Source organism: Sarcophilus harrisii, chromosome 4 (assembly GCF_902635505.1).
Source record: "Sarcophilus harrisii chromosome 4, mSarHar1.11, whole genome shotgun sequence".
Lineage (NCBI taxonomy): Eukaryota > Metazoa > Chordata > Mammalia > Dasyuromorphia > Dasyuridae > Sarcophilus > Sarcophilus harrisii.
In genome coordinates, this window is record NC_045429.1 from 367,210,283 (window position 1) to 367,233,261 (window position 22,979).

Below are 22,979 nucleotides of genomic sequence, written 5' to 3' on the forward strand. Positions count from 1 at the left end.
ATTCCTATAAAAATCAAGTACAATTCAAAGAGACACTGGAGGAAGACTGAGTTGTGTCTCCCTTTCAGCAAAATGAAATTTACTCTGTACCAAATACAAATGCCTTACCACGTCATAACCCTTGATAAGAAGTCAACATTACTACTGTCCCATTTGAAGAAGCATCTCCTATGGTACAGACAGAAAAAACAAACTTATTTTTGAACACTAATCCTGACTATTTTTTCCACAGACTGAATTCATTCCAGTAGGTTATAGTCTACTACTGTGGTGGGGATCCCAGAAGATACTGTGATGGGGTGTGTGGGGATCCCACTGTACTACAGTATTCTATTCAAAATAACTACAAAATACATAAAATATATTGGCATTAATCCACTAAGCCAAATGTAAGAATTTATTTAATGAAAACTCAAAAAAACATTTTTTTACATAAATAAAGACAAATAATTGGACTGATAGTAATTGTTTATGAATAGAATACCATGCCAACATAGTAAGAATGGCCAAATTCCTAAATTAACACATTTAGTGCTATTTCAATCAAACCTGCCAAGTTATACAACTAGACAAAATAACCAAAAATTCACAAAGAAAAGTCTAGAAAAGAGCAGGAATAAAGGGGAATATTATTACCAGACTTCAAGCTATCTTATAATAATAATAATAAAATGTATTTGTTACTAGTTTAAAAAGCAGAAGAATGGATCATTGGAAAAAAGCTTTTCTAATATAAGCAAGACACACAAATAATCAAATAAAACCAATGACTTTTTTATAAACACAAGAACACAAAACTTTTTTTTTGGGGGGGGGGGAAGAACTTACTATTCAACAAGAACTACTAAGAAAATAAAAAATTGACATGGTAGAAATTAAATTTAAACCAGTATATTATCATATATATCACATTAAGCTCCAAATGGATATGTGACCCAAATACAAAAAGGCACACCATAAAAAAAGTTATAGAACAGAAAAGTTATCTTTTACAATTAAAAACAAAAGAATATAAATTCCTTCCTGTCCAGCACTTAGTGTTCAATAAATGTTTACTTATAAATGGCTGGAGAGAGATAAGAAAAGGAATTCATAATTAAATATGAGAAAGAGAAAACAAAAAATTTTAAATAATTATATAATATGAATTTTTATAGGTAGAAAATCAATGAAACTATTTTAAGGACAGAAGCTGTCCAATGAGAAAAATGTTTTTATCAAATATCTGATAAGAACCTGCTATTTAAGATACATGGGTAATTGACTTAACTATATAAAATTAAAATCCATTACCCAAAAAATAAGTAGTCTTTTCAAACATTCATGAACTGTTTTCAAAAAATAAAATTGCAACTATTAATGACATGAAAAACTTCTATAGGTTATTAATTAGTAAATTCAAAATAAAAACTCTTTGAGGTTTCACATACCACTCAAATTGACAAAGATAATAAAAGATGAAACGTCAATGTTAAAGGAGCTGTCCAAAGTAAGGAACCTTAACATAAGTTGGTGAAACTATGAAGTAATCCAACCATTTTAGAAAAAAATTTATAACAATCCAAGAGAAATAACTACCACAAAGTTCATTCCTTTTAATTCAGGAATACTAGCACCACACTATTAGGGGCAAGTACGTGGTACAGTGGATAAAACAATGAGCTTGGAGTCAGGAAGACTCATCTTGAGCTCAATATGGCCTCAAACACTTACTAGCTGTGTCACCCTGGTTAAGTCATTTGATCCTATTTGCCTCAGTTTCTCATTTTCAAAATTAATGGGAGGAGGAAATGACAAATTACTCCAGTATCTTTGCCAAGAAATCCTGAGTGAGGTAAAAACAACTGGATATGACTAAAATCTAAACGACTGCTCACTGAGAATATATTACACAACAAAATTAACAAGATGGAGAAGGGTCTTATGTGTAATAAAATATAACAGTACTTTTTGTGATAGAACAACAACAATTTGGAAACAAAATGGATGACATCAATTGAGTAATAGCTGAATAACTCCTGGCATACTAATATAATGAAAAAATTAATGCATCTTAAGAAATAAACGTAAGAAATTCAAAGAAAAGTGAGAAAATATTTAAGAATTGATGAAAAGAAAATTAGTAGTACACAATGATGAAAATCAAATAAAGTCATTTGGTATTCCATAAATCCAAAGATAAACTTTTGGAGGAAGTCCTCTATTCGACAAAAACTGCTGAGAAATAGGAAATAAGTTCTTTGAGAATAGGTACTATTTTTCTCCTTTGTATCTTACCACATATATAGTGCCTAGAAATTCTTGGTGACATGGTATAATAAAAACTGATTTTAGATCAGCATCCTTCCCTCCTTAAACTTTGTGTGTGTGGTGGTGCAACTTCTTTATGAGTCACACATATGCATTTGGAGTTTATTATGGTTTATGTTGTAAGAATATAAATTTACTTTCTACCATACTACTTTCTTGTCTTCCCAAGTGTTCTTTCTGAAAAGCCCTTTTCCAAAGAATTTGTACTTTTGGATGAAGAAAACCAACATTCAAAGGCAGTTGGGCTCTGGCACACAGAGAGAAAGTAAGTTACACCTTTATGCCATCATCTCCCACAAACACTGCACTTGAATAATTAACTCTGAAAATTATTTGAGCCATTTATATATCATTCAATCATCCCATTTCTCTCTGTTCTTTGTCTTCATATCATTAACTCTCATTCCTCCATCCTGTAGTACCATTCCAGACTATTACCCTTTCTCCGACTTCACTTTTCTCCCTTTCCAACTATGACCCTACAATTAATTAGTAAAACACTCTTCAATCTGTCTTTTCAAATCCTTTTCTCCTTTTGGTTTTGCCAAATCCCAATCCTGGATTATGTCCACCAATAGATATACTTGGATCCTACTCATTGTTGCTGAAAGTGTTGGAGGAACTAGCACAATAGTATTGATTGTTCCACGGATTCATTATCCAACCTCAAATCTCAACTGAGCCCTTGTTACAGCAAGTTAATACTTTTACCCATTCCTAACCAATTTTTGACTACACTTTAGAGCATCTGTTTCAAGCCTCTTTTTTCTTTCCCTAAAAATTCCACATCATCCACTTCCCCCTGTTTCTGAGAGGAGCTTCAATTCCCTCTCTTCCCCTACTCAATATCTCAAACCTCTTGAACTCAATCCCCATTTTCTTATTTAGTCTATGATGAAGAAGTGAGTTTCTTTCCTTTCTTTTTTTTTTAATTAAAGCTTTTTATTCTATCGAACACCAGCCCTGGAGTCAAGAGGACCTTACTTCAAATTAGACCCCCAGACATTTAACAATGAATAATTATGTGATTCTGGGCAAGTCACTTAACCCCGATTGCCTCATAAAACAAAAATAAAACCAAAAACCTTTCTACAGACAGTACTGATGTTCTTTTCCTCTTACTTCTCAAGATTTTTATAAGTTGCTTCTGATTTCACTCAACTGAAACCATTTTCTCCAAAGCTACCAATTACTTGTCAAATTCAATGGACTCTTCTTCATCTTTAGTCTTCCTGACCTTAACACTATTGACTCCCCTACTCTCCTCCCAAATATTCTTTTTTTCTAAGTTTCTATGACTCTTGATTTAAAAAATAAAAAATTTTTTAAAAAAAGCACCAAAACAGAAGAACCGTACATTCTCCCTCAAATCCTCCCTAACACCTCTTTTCATTATTTCTGTTAAGGGTACATATATTCTTCTAGTACCCAGATTTGCAACCTAAAAATCCTTGACTCTTCACTCTCCCTGACTTCACAGTTGTCATTAGTTGTTTGTTTTGTCTTGTAGATTCTACTGTATTCATCCCTTTCTCTTCATTCACACATTAAGCACTCAGGTTCAGCACTCATTATCACCACACAACTTCCAAATTAATCATTGTAAAGCACATATAGGTCTGACCAGGACACACCTGCTCCAAAGAGTTCCAGTGTCTCTATCACTTCAAAGATAAAATAATCTTTTTAGTTTAAAGTCTTTTATAGCCTGGGTCTAGCCTACCTTTCTAAGATCATTGCCTATTACTCCCTTTCGTGTACTTCATGTTCCAGCCAAACAGGCCTATTTGCTGATCCCTGTACGTGACATTCTATCCCATTTCCCTGAACAGATTGTCCCCTAAACAGTGTACTCCCTCTTCACATCTGCCTCTTTAAAATCCCTTAAAAGCCATCTCCTTAAATGAGGCTTTTTTCTGATTCCCAGCTATTAGTTCTCTCTCAGACTACTTTTTATTTTGCTCTGCCTGTATTTTCTACTTATTTGTATCAATCAATAAACATTTAATAAGCATCTCCTATATGCCAGGCACTATGCTAAATGCTGAAGATATAAAAAGAGTTTGCAAAAGATAGTCCTTACCCTCAAAGAGCTCACAATCTAACAGTGGAGACAACATACAAATGTGTGTGTTCTATGCAGGAAAAAAAAAAATTAATGGAGGGAAGGCACTTGAATTAAGAGAAATTGGGTAAAGTTTTCTATAGAAGATGGTATTTTAATTGGATTAACTTAAAAGAAGCCAGAGAGGTCAGTAAGCAAAGTTGAAAGAGAGCATTCCAGGCATGCAGGACAATCTGAGAAAATGTCCAGAGCAGTGAGATGGAGGAGAACAGCCAAGAGGCCAGCCACAGGATTAAAAAATTCATGGCAGGGAGCAAAGCCTGAATTACAAAGAATTGTAAGGGATTTCCTCATCTCCAAAACAATATATTCCCCTTAAGGGCAAGGACTGTTTCATTTTTGTTTTGATAAACCCAGCAGATTTAATAAATACTTGATTAATTGTAATGACCAAAAGATTGGGGGAAAATAGATGCGGAATGTGTTATATATTGTTCAAGGTCACTGTTTGCCAATTTTGCTTAAATTTTTCTTTATGATGAAGAATAATTCAGTGGAGAGAGGGGATTTTTAAGGGGAAAGGATCATGCTATGTAAAAAAAACAAAAAAACAACAACAAAAAAAACCCAACAACAAAACCTTCTCTGTGTATATGTATTTAATAAGTTCTATCACTGGTCTAACTGTAGATCCCCTCATTCTGAGATTGGCACAAGAGTCTAACAAAGAGGGGAAGGTTGTGGTGTTAAAGCTAAAAGACAAGAAAAATCCTGGGCTGGCCTCAATCTTTTCAGTAAAGTAGAAGACAGGAATTATCTTCTTAAAAAGTTGTAAAAGCTCAAGGCTCAACATAACCACCACAGGGGAATATGAGAGGGGAAAAAAGAATATTCAACTGAGACTTCTTCAAGGAAAGTGGATCTGAATCCTTTTTATAAAATGTCATATTTCCTGGAAAATCTCAATGAATTGTCATCTTTTTTGCTAGCTCTGCAACTTCAATGAATGTACAATATAAAAGGCTTTTTCTTAATACAGAATACCAACTACAATTTGTAATCCTCTCAATATGCATGACAAGAAAATTTGCATTTCTACCTTTGTCCTCTTCACTACTAAATATATACTATGTGCCCCATCACCACATATCCAACACATATAAAGCCAAACTCAATACTTCAGCTTCAAAATAAGTTACCTACATTTTATTTTTACAAATGAATAATAGTATGTTGATAACTCACATTTACATAGTACTTTGAAATGTGAAAAAGTTCTTTTGTCACAAAAATCCTGTGAAATAAACTGACAAATCTATTTGTCTATTTGTCAAAATTCACATATTCAACAACATAAAGAACTAGACATTTCCTCCAGTGTCCACTATCAAAGCAACCTCAAAAGAGGAATTATATACCAGAGGTAAAGAAACTACTGCTGTCTCTATAGGATGAGAAGATTAACATGGTGAATTAACAGTGAAGAATGCTACTGGACTTTAAAAGAAAGTTCAGACAAGTATAATCTATCCAAAAGCTAGTTGGGGCAGGTATTGAAGTCAGTGAAAAGTGCATTCCTCAAAGTATGGAGCAGCCAGGATAGCTGAAGTCTCAGCCCAAAGGTAAAACTGGCAACACTGACACCCCCTTCCACAAGCAAATTCAAGATGACATATTTCTTATATATCTTCTGATACAGAAGGAAAAATAGAAAGAGGACTAAGTGAAGCACCCTCTTTTCCTTCAACCATGGCCTCTAGTCCAAGGCCAGGAGTAAGGGCCTGCACTTGTCCAACTTGCTCATACAGCCTGAGAATAGGCCAAGTAGGAGCCCAAGGCCATGGATAGTATTATTATTTACTGAAGTATTTATATATTTCTTAATTATTTAATATGAAGTTATGCTACCATTTCCATTAGATTCCTATCTTTCTTTTTATGTATTACTATTGAAGCTTTTGGGCCTTGTGCCCCAAAACTCTATTTTTTACCCACAAGCTGTGGTTTTATGGAGTAATTTTTGTATAGAGCTTCGTTTTGGGGAATGTATATGTCAAATGACAGCAGAACTGACCTTATAAAGAAAAAAAAAGCCTAAAACCACCAAAGATCTCAGGAAAAAGAAAACACAGTTAAAAAATCTAGAGTACAAGTAGATAAATCAACAAGGATGAAATTAAAATCAGAAAGAAAAATAGCTTCTAAAAGACAACTATCTCTAAATGAACATTGCAAGGCAAAGAAACTCAACCAAAACCTCATCAACATTTCAGACTCCCCAAAGTATAATGAACTTGAAGAATAATGTTCCTGAATGATTAAAGAGTCAAATCAAAGGCCCTAAGAAAATGAAGATAAGGACAAGTGGCAGAATTTATGGCTTGCATGGCAAAAATAATCAGCAGAATAAACGAATATCCAGTGGTGAGTCTGTCCAAACAAACTGGAAATATTCTGAAGTGGAGTAAAATGGGGTGGGGGGGAAAGAATATCATAAAAGGACACTGGATTTCTTACATAAGCAAAACAATAACTTAAAGACAGGATGAACGCATAGAGACAAAGATCACAGCCTCCCAAAAGAACATGACTAGTCAAAATAAGTCAGGCAGGTATTATTATATTTTACAAAAGAGGGTAAATAAGGCATTAAGAGGTTAAATGAATTAATTGCCCATGATTTCAGAACTACTTTCTAAAGCAAGATTCTAACTCATATTTCCTACTTTCAAGTGCAGCACTCTATCCATTAAAACTTGATGGCATTTAGATAGAAAACCTTAGACTAACTCTTGCAAAACTTGCAATCAAAGAATCTGGGAGTTTTAACAATTTACTTTAACAATTCATCCAATGAATGAATATAGTCTACAAAAACCCAGTAAAGACATCAGCAAACCCTTAAATGATTGCCATTGCCACCCCACAGAACCTTCCATTTTTGCAAATTTATAATCATTAGGAAGATCTTCTTTAGATTGGATTAAACCCTAATTTCCAGTAGCTTTTACCTCTTCTGCTTTCTTGAACCCCACCACATGAGCCTAAATTTCTTCTAGATGACAGACCTGAAAATGTTGAAATGTAGTTATTTTTTGTCTTTCCTAAATTTTCTCTTTCCAAGTTCTTTTAACCATTCTTCATATGGCATCTTAGGGGGCAGTACATGTAAACTTTAAAGAGTTGTATAAATGTCAGCCATTGTTATAATGATAATAACATGTTTCTAATTGCTGAGTATGATCCAATTTTTCAATGTTCTTAAAATATCTACTCTAAATCTTAAAATTCCAGGTGCACCCAAGCTTGGAACCAAAGAAAAAAAAAATATGAAATTATATTTTTCTTTGCAAATCAATCAAAAACATTTATTAAACATATGCTATACAATGGGAATTTAATTATAAAGAATGAAAATCACTTAGTCTCTCAGAGACCACAAATCAAGTACATATATAAATATGTTCTGCATAAACATAGAATGAATAAAAACATATACTAAGTTGTTAAATACAAAGCAGTCTAGGAGGTGTGATACTCAAGAAAACTTCCTACAATTAGAGCTATATTCCAAAGAAGAAAGGGACTTTGAGGCTGAAAAAAAAGAAGTATACAAGCATGGAGACAGCCACTACAAAGGTAAAGGGACAGAAGATGAGAGTATTAAGTATGAGGAAAAGAGAAAGTCAATTTGTCTGGATTACACAGAGACAGAGTACTGTCTAGTGAAGCTAGAAGGATAGATTGAGGCCAGATTTTATAGGACTTTAAAAACAGAATAGTATGTATTCTAGGATATAGGCAATAGGAAGCTGCTGAAGTTGAATGAATAGTCATATGGTCAGAACTTGCTCAAGGAAAATTACTTTTGACAATATTGTATCAGATGGACTAGAGTGAGAAGATATTAGATGCAAAGAAACAATTTAGGAGGCTGCTACAGTAATTCAGGAGAAATGATGAGGACTGAACTATGATGGTGGTCATGTGAGTAGAGCAAAGCAGTTAGATGATGAAATGAGATAGAAAAGCAAAAATAGCAAGCTCTGGGACTGATTGAATGTGAAGGGTGAGAAAGAATGAAGAGCAGACAATAACACAAAACTGGGAGAATAAAAAAATAGTAGTTTGACATAAAAAGGAAGTTCAGGAAAAGGAAGGGTTTGAGGGTAAATGAGTTCAGTATTGGACATGGTGAATTTGAATATCTAGGACATCCAGTTTGCCAACTGTAGAAGGATTGAACCTCAGGAGAGAGACTGGGAATGGAAAGCCAGATCTGAGAATTATTTGAATAAAGATGATAATTAAAACCATGGGAGGTTGGATAATAACGAATATAAAGGGAGAACAGAAAAGGGCGAGGTAAAAATCTTAAGGAACACCTCAAACTCCACCTGATATGGTTTATCCAGCAAAGGATATCTGGTTAGACATGCAGGTGAAACAGAAGAGATACTATCAAGAAAACACAGAATATCCAGAAGACGATGGTCACCAGTATAAAATGCAACAGATAAAGATAAAATAGATGAAGACTGAGAAAAGATCTTTATTCAGAAATCAAGGATCATTAACACTGGAAAAAAACACTTTCAGGTGAGCAATGAGATTGGAAATCATCCTGCAAAGGGATAATGAATAAAAGGAGAGAAAGGCAAGGAGAAACAACTATAAATAAGTATGACTGAAAAAGAAAGAAATAGAATAAATAAAATTTAATAAATTAATAAACAGAATAAATAGAATAGATTAAAAAAAAAAGATTGAATGAAGATTGAAGAAGAAATGATTGAGGAAGCAATCTGCTGGAGAAGACAGGAAAAGGATGGGATGAAATATACATATAGAAAGGTTGTCCTTGGCAGGCAAAAGGCCACCACTGTCATAAATATATATGGAACATGAAGAAAAGAATAGGAAATGGTTTGAAATGAAGAGAACAGAAGAAGTGGCTTAGGCTACATGACTTCAATTTTCTTGGTAATTTCTTGGTAAATCAGCAGATTCACAGCTGAAAAAGTGAAGGGGGGCGGGGGGGCGGGGTGGAGAGAGCTGTAGAAAGCTTAAGAAAGGAACCAAATATTTAAAATACTTTCTGTGGAGAAATAAGAAATCAATTAGGGTGGCATAAAAAGACTGTCTTATTTTAGAGTATAGTTAATACTAAATAACAAAGATAGGGGACATGGATATGAAATTGCAAATGTCAAAAGATTTTCAATGTGTCATCTTTGCTGAACTGTCAATTTTTTTCCCCACTGAGCAGACAGACATAAAGACAGAGAGATTGGCTAAGATAACAGGAAAAGATGTAATGTTCTTCTTCTCTAAAGTATAATGTTCTCTGAGAACAGGTTTCTTGGAGGGCTTCTGGGAGTAGCCTTAGTTTCAGTTCAAAGTAATAATCGCCTCAAATGCAGCCAGGAGTTAAAGTCCAGTCCTTTATTGTCTCTTCCAAAATAGCCCAGTTAGTTTTCTTAGAGGCCTATCTCTCTCCTTGGTTCCAAGAGCTCTTGCCGCTAGTCCTATGTCTCTTCCGGCTTCAACTTCTGGCTCTCTCTGAATCCAAAACCTCCAGCCAGCACAAAGGTGGAAAATGGAATGAATCTGTCTTGCCTCTGAGAATGGGCTCCTCTTCTCATGGGCTTGTCCTTCTGACTTGTGAATCTCCTGGACATGTGAATCTCACACTGAATCCTGGCTCTGAATCTCCCGGAGCTTCCAGTGGGCTTGTCCTTTTATATGCTCTTTTAGAGGTGTGAACTCTTAAAGATATGAAAGTTGTGAACTCTTGCAGAACTCTAACAAGTACTAAGCACATTAGTGAACCAGAGAACTGCTAAGCACCATGCTAAAATTCAACAACCAACTTAGCACCTTGTAAGAATCCTAACAGTTGGAGGAGATGTGGGAAAATTGGGACACTAATAAACTGTTGGTAGACTTGTGAACTGATCCAACCATTCTGGAGAGCAATTTGGAATTATGCCCAATGGACTATCAAACTGTACATACCCTTTAATCCAGCAGTGTGTCTCTACTGAGACTTTATCCCAAAGAGATCATTAAAAAAAAAAAAAAAAAAGGAAAAGGATCCACATGTGGGAAAACGTTTATAGTAGCCCTAGAATGACTGAATGAAATTATTATTCTATAAGAAATGATCAGCAGGATGATTTCAGAAAAGCCTGGAGACTTATATGAACTGATACTGAGTGAAGTGAATAAAACCAAGAGAACACTGTACACAGCAATAAGATTATGTGATGATCAACTGTGATGAACTTGAATCTTTTCAACAATGAAGTGGTGCAGACAAATACCAATAGACTTGTGATGGACAGAGTCATTTGCATTCAGACTCAAACCTGAATCTAGATCTTCTAAACACAAAAACGTTTTTTTTCCTATTGCTAGAAATCATACTTCTTCCCCTTAAACTTCACAGAGCACTTGGCTTTAATTTCTCTTAAACACTTGTCATACACACATAATAATAATAATAATTATTATCTTATGCATATCTCATATCCCCATTTAGCACCACTTCTAAAATCACTTCCAATTTGCATTCAAAATTTTAACATTCCTAATACTCTTAGAGGTAACTTTTTTTTCTTTGCTGAGGCAATTGGGGTGAAGCGACTTGCCCAGGGTTACACAGCTAGGAAATGTTAAGTGTCTGAGGCTGGGTTTGACCTCAGGTCCTCCTGACTACAGGGCTAGTGGTCTATCCATTGTGCCATCTAGCTGCCCCTCAGAAATAAGGAAGGCCTGGGTTTTTCATTCAGTTTCTCACAAGCCTCTCCAATGTGCTTCCTATTAATCATTATCAAATAGAATTAATTTAGCTTTTTAGCAATGATAATTATTAATATGGTATAGTAAAAAAAGAGTTGAAACAAAATATATCTTCCCAAACTCTAAGGTATACCTCTCACAAATACACCCATGTAAAGAGTTCAAAATTAGAATACAAAGGAAGTAAAGCACATATGTAAGATATACCTGTAGCAAAAGGGTATAACTCACAAATACTTGTACTTTATGGGCTGGAAGTCCTTTCTGGAGTTCAAAGTCGAAATTCTTTCCTGCTGCAAAGAGTCATGATCCTTGAAGCTGACTCCCTTCTTGGGGAACTGCCTTTCCACACATCTGTTTGTCACTCTGCTCCTCCAAGTTGGACAGGTTGTCTCCTACTGGTTCCATCTCTGATCCCAGCTGGATCCAATGTCTGAAACTGGTCCAGTCTCTCTGATAACATGGTCAATAGGGTAGGGGGAGGAGGGATGAAGGAAAGAGAAAGAAAGAAAGATACAAAAAGAGAGAAATTCTCTTCTCCACCCAGGAGTAATTTCTTCTCAAAGGCTTGGGTCCAAAAGTGGAACTGTAATGTTGAACTCCAGACTTAGATAAGCTCCTTGTGAATGGGAATTGTTTCTTTTCTTTTATTTGGATCCCCAGGACTTGGCACATAATTGTTTAATAAATGTTGGTTCATGGATTGACTGTTCACCACTAGAATGACTACTGAAATGACTACTGAAATTAAAATGGCTATAGCCATTTTAAATTCAATAGACACATGGTTAACCAATCAGCTGTTATGTTTTTTGACCCAGATGATTTCACCTCATAAAGAGATCAAAGGATATTGATCATCTTATTTATATATTTTAAATTTTATTGTGCTCTTATGCTAATTATATTAATAGGGGATGATGTCAAACCTATTCCTCTATACTCATGTTTGACTAATTGGCCAAAGACAGAAATTTGTTCTTATTCAAAATCACCCCCCAACTAAATGCTATGCACATAGTAAGTAATAAATATCCATTAAATGTACTGACATCAAGGAAATGTAAGAAAAGCAATATCTATCATAAACACAGATAGTGGATACCAGATTAAATTATTCTTTTTTCTGCATAATTTCTGTATAACTGATATTTTTATGAATTTGTTTCCTCTTCCCCTTTAAGCAAATGGAAAGGAAGATAACCTAGTTAACCAGTGGTTGAGAAAGAACAGGAATATGCAAATTCTGTTAGCCATCAGAAAGTTTTTTATTGACTAAAAGTTTTGTTTGTGATTATAAGAAAGTCATTGTCAGTCAAAAGTGTTCAGCTTGGCTAATTTCCAAACTAAAGGAGAAAAGGGAGTTCTGTTAAGAATACATTCTCAGGGCAGCTAGTGGTACAATGGATATAGCACCCATCCTGTAATCAGAAAAACCCAAGTTCAAATCCAAATTCAGACACTTGACACTTAATTAGCTTTGTGAATCCAGGGTAAATTACTTAATCTCAATTGACTCATCATTAAAAAAAAAAAAAAAAAAAAACTCAGGTAAACTAAAACAAAGGACAACACAATGGAATTTCAGTTCCAAGACTAGAAAATTATCAGATCTAGGGGCAACTAAGTGGCACAGTGGATAGAGCATCAGCCCCGGAAGTCAGGAGGACCTGAGTTCAAATTTGGTCTCAGACACTTAACACTTCCTAGCTGTGTGACCCTGGGCAAGTCACTTAACCCCAATTGTCTCAGGGGAAAAAAGAAAAAAAAGAAAGAAAGAAAGGAAATTATCAGGTTTGGAGAAGTTCAGCTCAAGAATTACTTAGCAAAAATTACTAGGCCTGTGGTGGATAATTTTATATGACTTTCTGATCACCTGTCATGCTATTCTTATTTTTATATACCACTCTTTAAACCTTTACAACTCCCCCGCCCCCTCAAAAAAAAAAAAAAAAAAAAAAAACAAAGAAGATTAGTAAATATCAAGAATGAATTACAACTAAATAATCAAAAGTTCACATTAACCAAAGGGTCAGGAAATGTAAAAGACATCATTAAAGAAATATATCTATTTAAACTTTGTAGTTCCATAGCCAAAATATCAGAGTACATTAGAAAAATTTCTTCAAAGGTAAGGGACTGAGGAAGAAATTTTTAGTATTATTAGTGAATGGAAGCTGACAAAGTGACCACTCACATTTTGGTCTGTCAAAAGATCACCAAGATGTATCCAATTGATGCCTTACAAAAATGTAATTTTGACAAAGAGAAAATTTGCACATAAATAATATTAAATCGCCACCTCAGCTAAACAGTATTCCACAGGTAACTATTTCCAACCTGACATACAAGCTTCATAGCCGATGAATTTGCTTTCTGACTAGTAAAATGAACTTTCTTGCAAAATAGATATTAAATTAAAAAGGTTTTGTACAAACAAAACCAATGCAAACAAAATTTAAGGGAAAGAGAAAACTGGGGAATTTTTTTTTTAACCAAGGTTTCTGATAAAGGCCTCATTTCCAAAATATATAGAGAATACAAGCCATTTGCCAATTGATAAATGGTCAAAGGATATGAATACACAAATTTCAGACGAAGAAATTAAAACCATTTCTAGTCATATGAAAGACTGCTCTAAGTCATTACTGATCAGAGATAAATGCAAATTAAGATAACTTTGATTTATCAGTACACACCTCTCAGATTGGCTAAGATGACAGGAAAAGATAATAAACATTGCAGGTGATGTGGGACACTAATACATTGTTAGTGGACTTGTGAACTGATCCAACCATTCTGGAAAGTAATATGGAATTATGTCTAAAAGACTTTAAACTGTGCATACCCTTCGATCCAGCAGTGTTTCTACTGATCTTATACCCCCAAGAGATCATAAGAAAAGGAAAAGGACCCACATGTACAAAAATGTTTGTGGCAGCTCTTTTTATAGAGGCAAGGAACTGGAACCTGAGTGGATGCCCAACAGTTGGAGAATGGCTGTTCTATAAGAAATGATCAGCAGGACGATTTCAGAAAAGCCTGGAGAGACTTACATTAACTGAAGCTAAGTGAAGTGAGTAGAACCAAGAGAACATTGTACATGGCAACAACAAGACTATATGATGATCAATTCTGATGGACTTGCCTCTTTTCAAAAATAAGATGATTCAGGCCAATTCTAACAGATTTGTAATGAAAAGAGCCATCCGCATTCAGAGAGAGGACTGTCGGGACTGCATGTGGATCACAATATAGTATTTTCACTTTTTTTGTTATCTGCTTATTTTTTGTTTTCTTTCTCATTTTTTTCATTTTTGGTCTGATTTTTCTTATGCAGCATGATAACTGTAGAAATATATAGAGAATTACACATGTTGAATGTATATTGAATTGCTTGCTGTCTAAGGGAGGGGTAGGGAAAGGAAAGAAGAAAAACTTTCTACTTGGGCTTTAGGGATAAAGAGCAAATTAAAAGACAAAATTGAATAACAGAAAAGCACAAAAGGGAGTGAAGCTAAACACGAGATTAAAGAAATAAGGAAAAAAATTCAAGTTATGAATTGATTTCTATATAACTAAAATAAATTCAGAGCCATAAACTATACTATGTATATGTAAAATTCTTTACTGAGCCTCACAATTAAACTCTTTGATTAAATGAGAAAATATTATATGATATTATCAAAATTGTGTGTAACTTAAAATAATAGAACTGAGATCTTTCCAAAGTTATTTAATGAGTCAAGTGTTTTTGACATACTGGCTATAAGAACACAAGGTTTAAATAAATAGTGGCTTTGACCAATTCATAAGCTCTTTTGGAAATAAAGCCAAAAATATCACTAAGCTGTTGACATTTGGGTTAGTTGTAAGAATAAGAAAGATTTGAGGGGAAGGAAAATAGTTAAAATCTTTAGGCTTAAATACATATCAGTGAATCATATTCATCTTAAAGGACAGAATGTTTAAGACTTTCATTCATCCAAAAAACATATAGCATAAATGTTCTCAATATCCTATAACAACATGTTTCAAATAAACAGTAATATTAATAGTAACTCATACTTTGATCTGTCAAAAGATTATCAAAAAGGAATGCCCAAGAAACTCTTAAATATGAGCGTCATTTTGATAAAGGGAAAATTTGCCCATAAATAATATTTAGATCAATAGCTTTGCCAAATAGTATTCCAGTAAATAATTATTTCCAGCATTAATAACTATATCAAAATCAGACTGTCTTTAAAGTCTCAACTCCTTCACTAATCATTTGAGCCAAATTACTCGAAGATATGTCAGGCTTCTACTCTTCAAAGCAGTAACTAGAGTAAAAACTTACTTCTATAATCTTTAGTGAATAGTTCTAGAAAGAATATTTTTTTAAAGTCAACAGAGGATCCTCCCCCCTCTTCAATTCCCATGTATTTCATTTTAAAAAACTGGACAGAAATCTTTATAAATAACATTGCACTTATTGTCTTTTTTTAAAAAACATGATAAAGCTTTCTGAAATGGTGAGAATCATCAAATTACTGTAATTATTGTAACACCAATATCTCCTTTCTATTTCCTCTACTAATTCTTGTTCTCTAATAAAACACTTGGATAAATGATACTTTATTCCTGACATCTTTTGCCTCTAAATTTAAGCAATTTAAATTCTATGTTTGTGTTCAATCTCATGGATTACATGGAATCTTTTAATCTTAAGACTCATTTCTCTTCAGTCCCATACTTTTAAAGTTCCCATTTGGGGATATTTTATACCAGTTTAACTTCCTAGAGAATCTATTCCCATGAAGTCACCAAAATAAAAATAGTATCAGAGAAAACCTTATTGTTGGTGGAAAAATAAATGGATTAGGAGTCAAGTGACCTGGGTTCAAATCCTTTATCATTTGTTTTCTAGCTCTATGATTCTGAGCAAGTCCCAACCTCTGAATCTAATTTTCTCATTTGAAAAATGCAATTATCACCTGTACCTACCACACAGAACTGATCAAATGATTAAGAGATTTAGTTATATATATTTTAACATCATGTATTGGATTATCTGCCATCTAGGGGAGGGGATGGGGGAAAGGAGGGGGAAATTTGGAATAGAAGGTTTTGCAGGGTCAATATTCAAAAATTACCCATGCACATGTTTTGTAAATAAAAAGCTCTGATTAAATAAATAAAGAGATTTAGTTAGAAGAGTGATATATGCTAGAAAAGAGAAAGTATGGCTACCACTGATAAAGAAGTATAAAAAATTCATGCACAATTCAGAAAGTGAAAGAAATGGAGGATTAGTGACTATACTGGATACCAATACCAGAGTTCTAAAATGAAAAAGTAACTAAATCAACAATAGATGAACTAACCTAGTTTTGGCTAGGATCATGATTAAATGTCAGATATCAACTAATAAAGTGAAAAGGAAAGAAAATTAGGAAAAAGGGGGAGGTAGAAGCCTAACAAGGAGAAAAGAAAGAAAGAAAAGATACTGTAGGTATGTCTATTTTGTCCTCTGTAAGGATTATGAAGGAAAGAAAGGACAATGTAAGCTTTTCTCAAAAGAAAATGGGATGTGCCAAGAGTGCTGGCAAACATACCTAAGCCCACTACAGGGAGAAGCTGTGCTTGGGTGGACTGCTTGGACTCAGTCTGGCTGCAGCAGGACCCAGCCTATCAGGTGTCAACATTAAGTCTCCTATTAATACAGTGAAGCTTTTGGGGAGGAGGGACTATGATGCTGCCTAAGGAAGAACAAATTGACACAGCTGGGAAACAGATCGATCCAAGCTTCTAGGCCACTAAGCAAAGGACCATTCCATGTGCAGCTGCCATAACTTTCAGCCTTTTTGAGATGTAATCTCAAAAAAGATGGGGAGGATAGCAGAGTGGGGTACATGTAATCTTTATATATTGTTCAAGAACATGCCAAGATTTCTGGGTATAGCTGTTCCAAGACCTAAAATAAAAGGAAAAATGAAATTTATGTGGTAACATCTCTCCAAAAAAAGCCATCTGCAGCTTTAAGGGGGAAAGCAGTAAAAGGAAGCTCTTAGAAGGAAATTAGGAAAAATAAAGATAGACTCAAAATATAGACAAGAGAATACTGCAAAAAGAAAACAGTCAAAAATGTCAGTAAGCCAAGCAGCAAGAACACAATTCAACAGCTAAAGCCAACTTTGCTAGGGGAGGCAGGACAAAATGATAACCAATAATTCCTACCCTCCAAGGAGTTTACATTCTACAAAAGCAAAATGTATAGAGTTAATAAAATAATTTGATAAGGGAAAGAATAATAACCTCAGGGAAACCAGCATTCTAATAATAATAAGAGTGGACTTGTTTCAGAGGTAATGGCCCCATCAGAAGTTCAGAGAAGTGAGAACATCTTGGGAAATTAAGAGGAGAAAATATCAAAGGAGGCCAATGCATCATTTAATTTTTTTTTTTTCTTTTAAAGGTCTAAAATAAATAGATAAAAGGGAGAATAATCCTAGAATCTGACACAAGTAGAAAAGGACAAAAGAATGGATCAAAAACGTGAAGGAATAGAGGAAATTCAAAGGAAGCCATAAACAAATTTTGTTTTTATCTCACAAACTATGAAAAATAAAGGAAAATGAGGACATATATTATTGACAATGTAACAAGTTAAATAGTGAGAAATATAGTCGGTGTAAAGAATTCTGAGAGAAGAAAATGGGGGAAAGCAAGAGAAAGAATGCAAATTTAGTATGTTTATAGAAACAGACTAAAATCTCTGGATATTTTTCCTGTTTTGGCTGTAGATTAAAGAAAAACTAATATATAAAATGTAATAGCTTTCAAATAAAAACCTGTAAACAGCAATTGAGAATATATGTGAGAACATTTTGCAGAAAAATACCTTACAGTTTGGCAATTGTCAATGTTGTAAAATTACCCATACATATAACTTTTAAATAAAAAGCTATGAAAAAAAAAAAAGAGGGGGGGGAATAAATAAATAAATAAATGTTATATTGAATACAAAAAAAAAAAAAAATGAAAAAAGAAAAGAAAAGAAAAATACCTTACAACTACATGACATCTGAAAGAACTCAATACTAGAAATAGTCCATTTCTTAAAATTATTCTTTGGGCAGTTGATATTAAGTATAATTTTTGACAGACAATGTTCTTAGCTTCTTTTGCCATAGGGAAGTTTGATTGTAAACTCTGATACAGTGATTAAACAATCTCCTTCAATTTGTACATATGAGGAACCAACAATACAGAAACACTGGCAGAAGTTGTAAAGGTTAGGAGGAAAAAGATATTTTTAAATATTTCACGCACACAAAAATCACAGCTGCTTGCTACATACAATCAGAATTCCTTCCACTAAGGTTCGTGAATATATATACTTCTTCTTGATTAAAACAGTGTTGCCTAACTAACTGGAAAATAGGTGACCAATCTGTTCTGGTTGCTTTATCTTACCACATTTTGCTTCTTTTTCTTCAAATGTATTTCAACTTTTTTCATTTGCCCCAGAATTAGATTTATGGAAAATTCTAACAAATAAAAAATGATACGTATCTTATAAATATTACTGAATAAATAAATTCATATAGAGCAGTTGTCAAGAATGACCAATTTCAATTTCTCACAGAGAAATAAGCAATCCTCAAAATATTTATGGCACCCTTTCTTCTGCCTTCCTTCTTTCTTCTCCCTCTATTCTCAATATCACATTTCCACATTTTTCTATAATTTGAACAACCTCTCCCCACTCTCCTCTTCCCAAAAAGCAAGAAGTTGTTTTCTTGGAATTAGTGGAGGTCTTAAAAGATTAGGAAAAGGGAAAAGACAGAGGATTAAAGCAGGGAGGTTGTCAAAGAATAGAAAAGGGAGGAAAACATCATGAGAAGAGCTCAAAGGAAATGAAACAGGAAGAGCATCATGGGAAGGGATTGAACCTGATGACAGACCATAGTAGTTTCTCTTTTCTCTTATTCTATTAAATCCTTTGCCTCTTTAAAATTCATTATATAAATGAAACAAGTAAACATTCTAGAATAGTAATTTTGAAATAAATGTCCCTTTCATTATATTAAAAAAGTAGTCATATACCTCAATTTTTGAAATAACTACTCAACCCACAATTCCTACAAGTAACTATTACATGCCAGATTTTCCAGGATAGTCCAAATTTCTAGAAAAAAAAATTTTTTATCGAAGTACAAAAGGATACATTGTCAGACAATGTATCCTAATTTTTTGATTCAGAGTGGTGATTTTAGCTATGCCCCAATTCTAGAATATCACAGATTCTTAAGTCTGCAATAATCAAATTCAAACTAATCAAGTCTATTATATTGTGAAAAAGTATATTGCCACTAGCAAAAGGATTATTCCTTTTAAAAATCATTCACTATATAGCCAAGCTTTCTTGTCCATCTTATGATGACAGTAAAACTAGCTCAATTCATAGTTATTACAAAAATGAAGCAAGCATCTTATTGAAGGGCTGCCAAAAGTAATCATTTAAAAAAAAGAAAAAAAAAAAAACACTATATACTCTAAGACCATAAAGTAAGTTTCTACAACTATGGGATCATTCAACAATGGAATACCCAGGATAAATTAGCTTTTTGTTTGCTGATATTTTTTTCTCTTCAAGAGAAAGTGTGAGAGACACTATTAGCTTATCAGGAAATCATACCTCCAATTCTCATCTTATTAACACAAAACAAATGTTAGATTTTTCCATCACTTAATTTTTTTTTAAAATCCCATCAAGAAGAATATCAATAGAAATCCTGATGATGGCTGAATTCTGGAATTAAATATTCCTAGTAGTTCAATGGCAAACAAGTTAAAATCTGTCCACTATTATGTGAAGATAGCTATGGTTGAATGATTTTAAAACTACTTTAACCTCTGTTCCTTTGGCTAAGGGGATTCCAAAGGAAGCAGGTGGCCATTTCCTCACAACAACCTCCCCTAGGGAATCAAAAGCTCTAAAAAAGCTGTCCAGGGTGTAGCCCCTTCCCTTGGCAAGTCAGTAGAACAGAAAGATATAAAGCTCAACTACTGAGCAGAGACCAAGACAGATTTTGAATTTTATCTCATTCACAAAATCAAGGTTATACCTTAGGTTTGACCCACAAATCTATATCCAAGTACCCTTTAATCAACCCATTACCACTCAGCAAACTACTTGAATGACCCAGTTATGTCCCTACCATTGCACAATTTTCTACAATAAATTTTATCCAAAAAAACTTACAAGATTGTTAAACTGACAATGTTTGATCTTTTTATATTAGTTTACTATAAAATTTGTTAGGCAATACCATCTGAATTTCAGGTGTTTTAATTCAATTAATGAAGTTGCTAGAGTTTTTTTGAATTCCAATCTATCCCTTAAGATTTTTCCTAACCAGGTAAACGTATAGATTTTGTAGGGGAGGAAAATGGGGAGAAGATATAATCTGATGTAATAAAATCCTCTCTTGACATACATATATATTACATATATATGTGAATGGTAAAATACACTGGAAAATCTGCATTTTTAAAACTTATAGGAAAAGTTAGCTATAACTAATTAGATAGGAGTATACACATTAATAAACTCATATTGCACGTGCTTTTCTAAGAAGAGCCCAAGAAAAAGACATTGGTAAACACCTCTCTCATCTTTCAATTTCTTGACTATACTACTCAAAGTAGTAGTCAGGCTCAAAGAAGCAGTCAAGGAATGCTTGTGAGTCAAATTATAGGGTAAAAAAAAAGACTGCAAGGGTACATTATAGAAGATAAGCTACAGGGATTAAGGTTTACTATACTTATTAAGAAGCAAAAAATTAGATATTGGAATACCATTGGGACAAAAGATACAATAGGAAAGAAAAAACAAAAGAACCCATTCGATGTAATCAAATGGTAAAGGAATCCCAAATAAAACGAGTGGATCAAAACATACCTGTTTTATTGAGATTTTAAAGCAAGATATGGGGGAAGAGGAGAAGGGAAGAGTCTTTAGGGTCACAAGAAGCCAATTTATTTTGGTTAACTAGCTCCTCGGGTGAATTTATCTTCATTTTTATTGACACATTTTGCCAAAAGTATAAGACAATTAGCTTTGTAAACCATAATCTGATGAGTCATCGCTCGAATTTAAGAGCTTAAGCAAACACGTCCGGGGCAGACGCAGAACCAGCACTTTCTCCGGATAGTACAGCGATGGCTACCGGAGGGGGTACCCTAACTAGCTAGCGGGGAGTTTGTGGCAGGCAAACTTGGGAAGGGGCACACCCGTCAAACTGCTATCCGGTTCAGACGGGAGGCAGCTGCAAGAGGATGCTGCAGCCTGAGATGTCCCGGGGAATGACAGCAGGTGGAAAAGGAGGAGATGAACCCCCGGGGGAGCAGTGTCTAATAAACCCTTACGGCACGGCGTCCGGCGGCCCAAATTAAAGACAGCTATACTGGGGTGGGGGGGGGGGAGGCCGGGGGAGCTCAGCGGGGATCCCGACCACCTACTTACTTTCGTCCGGCCGTTGATTTTGTAGTTGCCCAGCTTGCCATTACAGTGGCGGATCAGGTCGTCCATGCTGCTCATGAGGCGTCCAATGGTCTCGCAGCCCGGCTCCTTGCCTTCGATCCAGGTGATCTTGTCGCCCCGGATGTCCTTGGAGGAGTCGCTCTTCTGGCTGACCAGCTGGCCATCGGTGAACTTGCCCGTGTCGTGCAGGGCCCGCACCTCGTCGCCGATCTGCTGCCCGGTCTCCTTGCCCAGGAAGTCGTCCACTACGCAGATGCCGTGTTTGTTCATGCACGGCACGATGTACTCCAGCGCCAGCTTTAGCGCCGGCAGCGGCTTCGTCTGCCCGTTGGGCCTCAGCATCAGCCCCAGGCCCGGGGGGCTTAGCTGGGGGCACGCGGACCCGCCCGGGCACAGCGGCGACCGGCCCAGAGACTCGTCCCTCGCGGGCTCCGCCTCCACAGGGCCCGCCACCGTCCCCTGGTTGTTGACGGCTGCGGGAGGAGGCGGCGCCGCTGCCGCCGCGGAAACCACGGCAGTCTTGGTGGAGGAGGCTGCTCCCTCCGAGGCGGCTGCGGATCCCGGAGGCGGAGGCGGCGCCGCCCCCGTGCCCGCGGCTGCGGCGGCCTCCGGGGAGGTCGTGTCCCGGCGCGCCGGCGGCGGCTGAGCCTTCTTGGCTTCTTTGAGCGCGGCCTTGGGCGGCGTCGCGGGGTGCGCGGAGGGCCCCGGGGACTGGGGCTGGGGGCGGCCTCCGCCGCCGGGCCCGTGCTCGGCAGCTCCCCCACCGCCGTGGCAGACGAGCTTGTGCTTCTTCCAGTCCTGGCGCTGGTGCTCCTTGCTGCAGTAGAAGGAGCTGCGGCAGCGGCTGCAGCGCAGCAGGTTCTCCATCTTCCCGCACAGCTCGCAGTACTGCCGGTCCCGCTCGCTCTGGCTCAGCCCGCCGGCCCCGCCGCTGTCATTGGCCATGGCGGCGGCGGCCCAAGCCGAGCTCGAGGGAGGAACGGGAGGGCGGACACAAGCCGGGGGACCGGGGCGGGGGGTGGGGGTGAGCGGCCGGCGACACGGTGGTTACTGCGCCATGCACGCCCGCGGCCGCCTGCCGGGCCCTCGCCTCCGCGGCGGCCCGGCCCCTGCGCAGTGCCCGGCGCCCGGCTCCCGGCAGCCGTCTCACGGCCTGATCCCCGACACTGCGGGCTACGGAGGGTTACCTTCGCTCACTCTCTCGCTCTCTCCTCCTCGCGGTGGGGGGTGGGGGGAAGTGGAGCGGGGTGGAGTAGGGTAGGGAGG

At 36.3% G+C, this 22,979-nt stretch overlaps 1 protein-coding gene across 1 annotated transcript in view; it reads right to left on the minus strand.

The window, feature by feature from the left end:
- EGLN1 (egl-9 family hypoxia inducible factor 1) overlaps positions 1 to 22,771 on the minus strand; it is a 68,053-nt gene extending 45,282 nt beyond the window's left edge. The window contains exon 1 of the mRNA XM_003767835.4: positions 21,696 to 22,771. Within this exon, the coding sequence (XP_003767883.4) occupies positions 21,696 to 22,658 (963 nt within the window). The 5' untranslated portion in view covers positions 22,659 to 22,771. The remainder of the gene's footprint in view (positions 1 to 21,695) is intronic.
- Between the last annotated feature and the right edge of the window lie 208 nt (positions 22,772 to 22,979).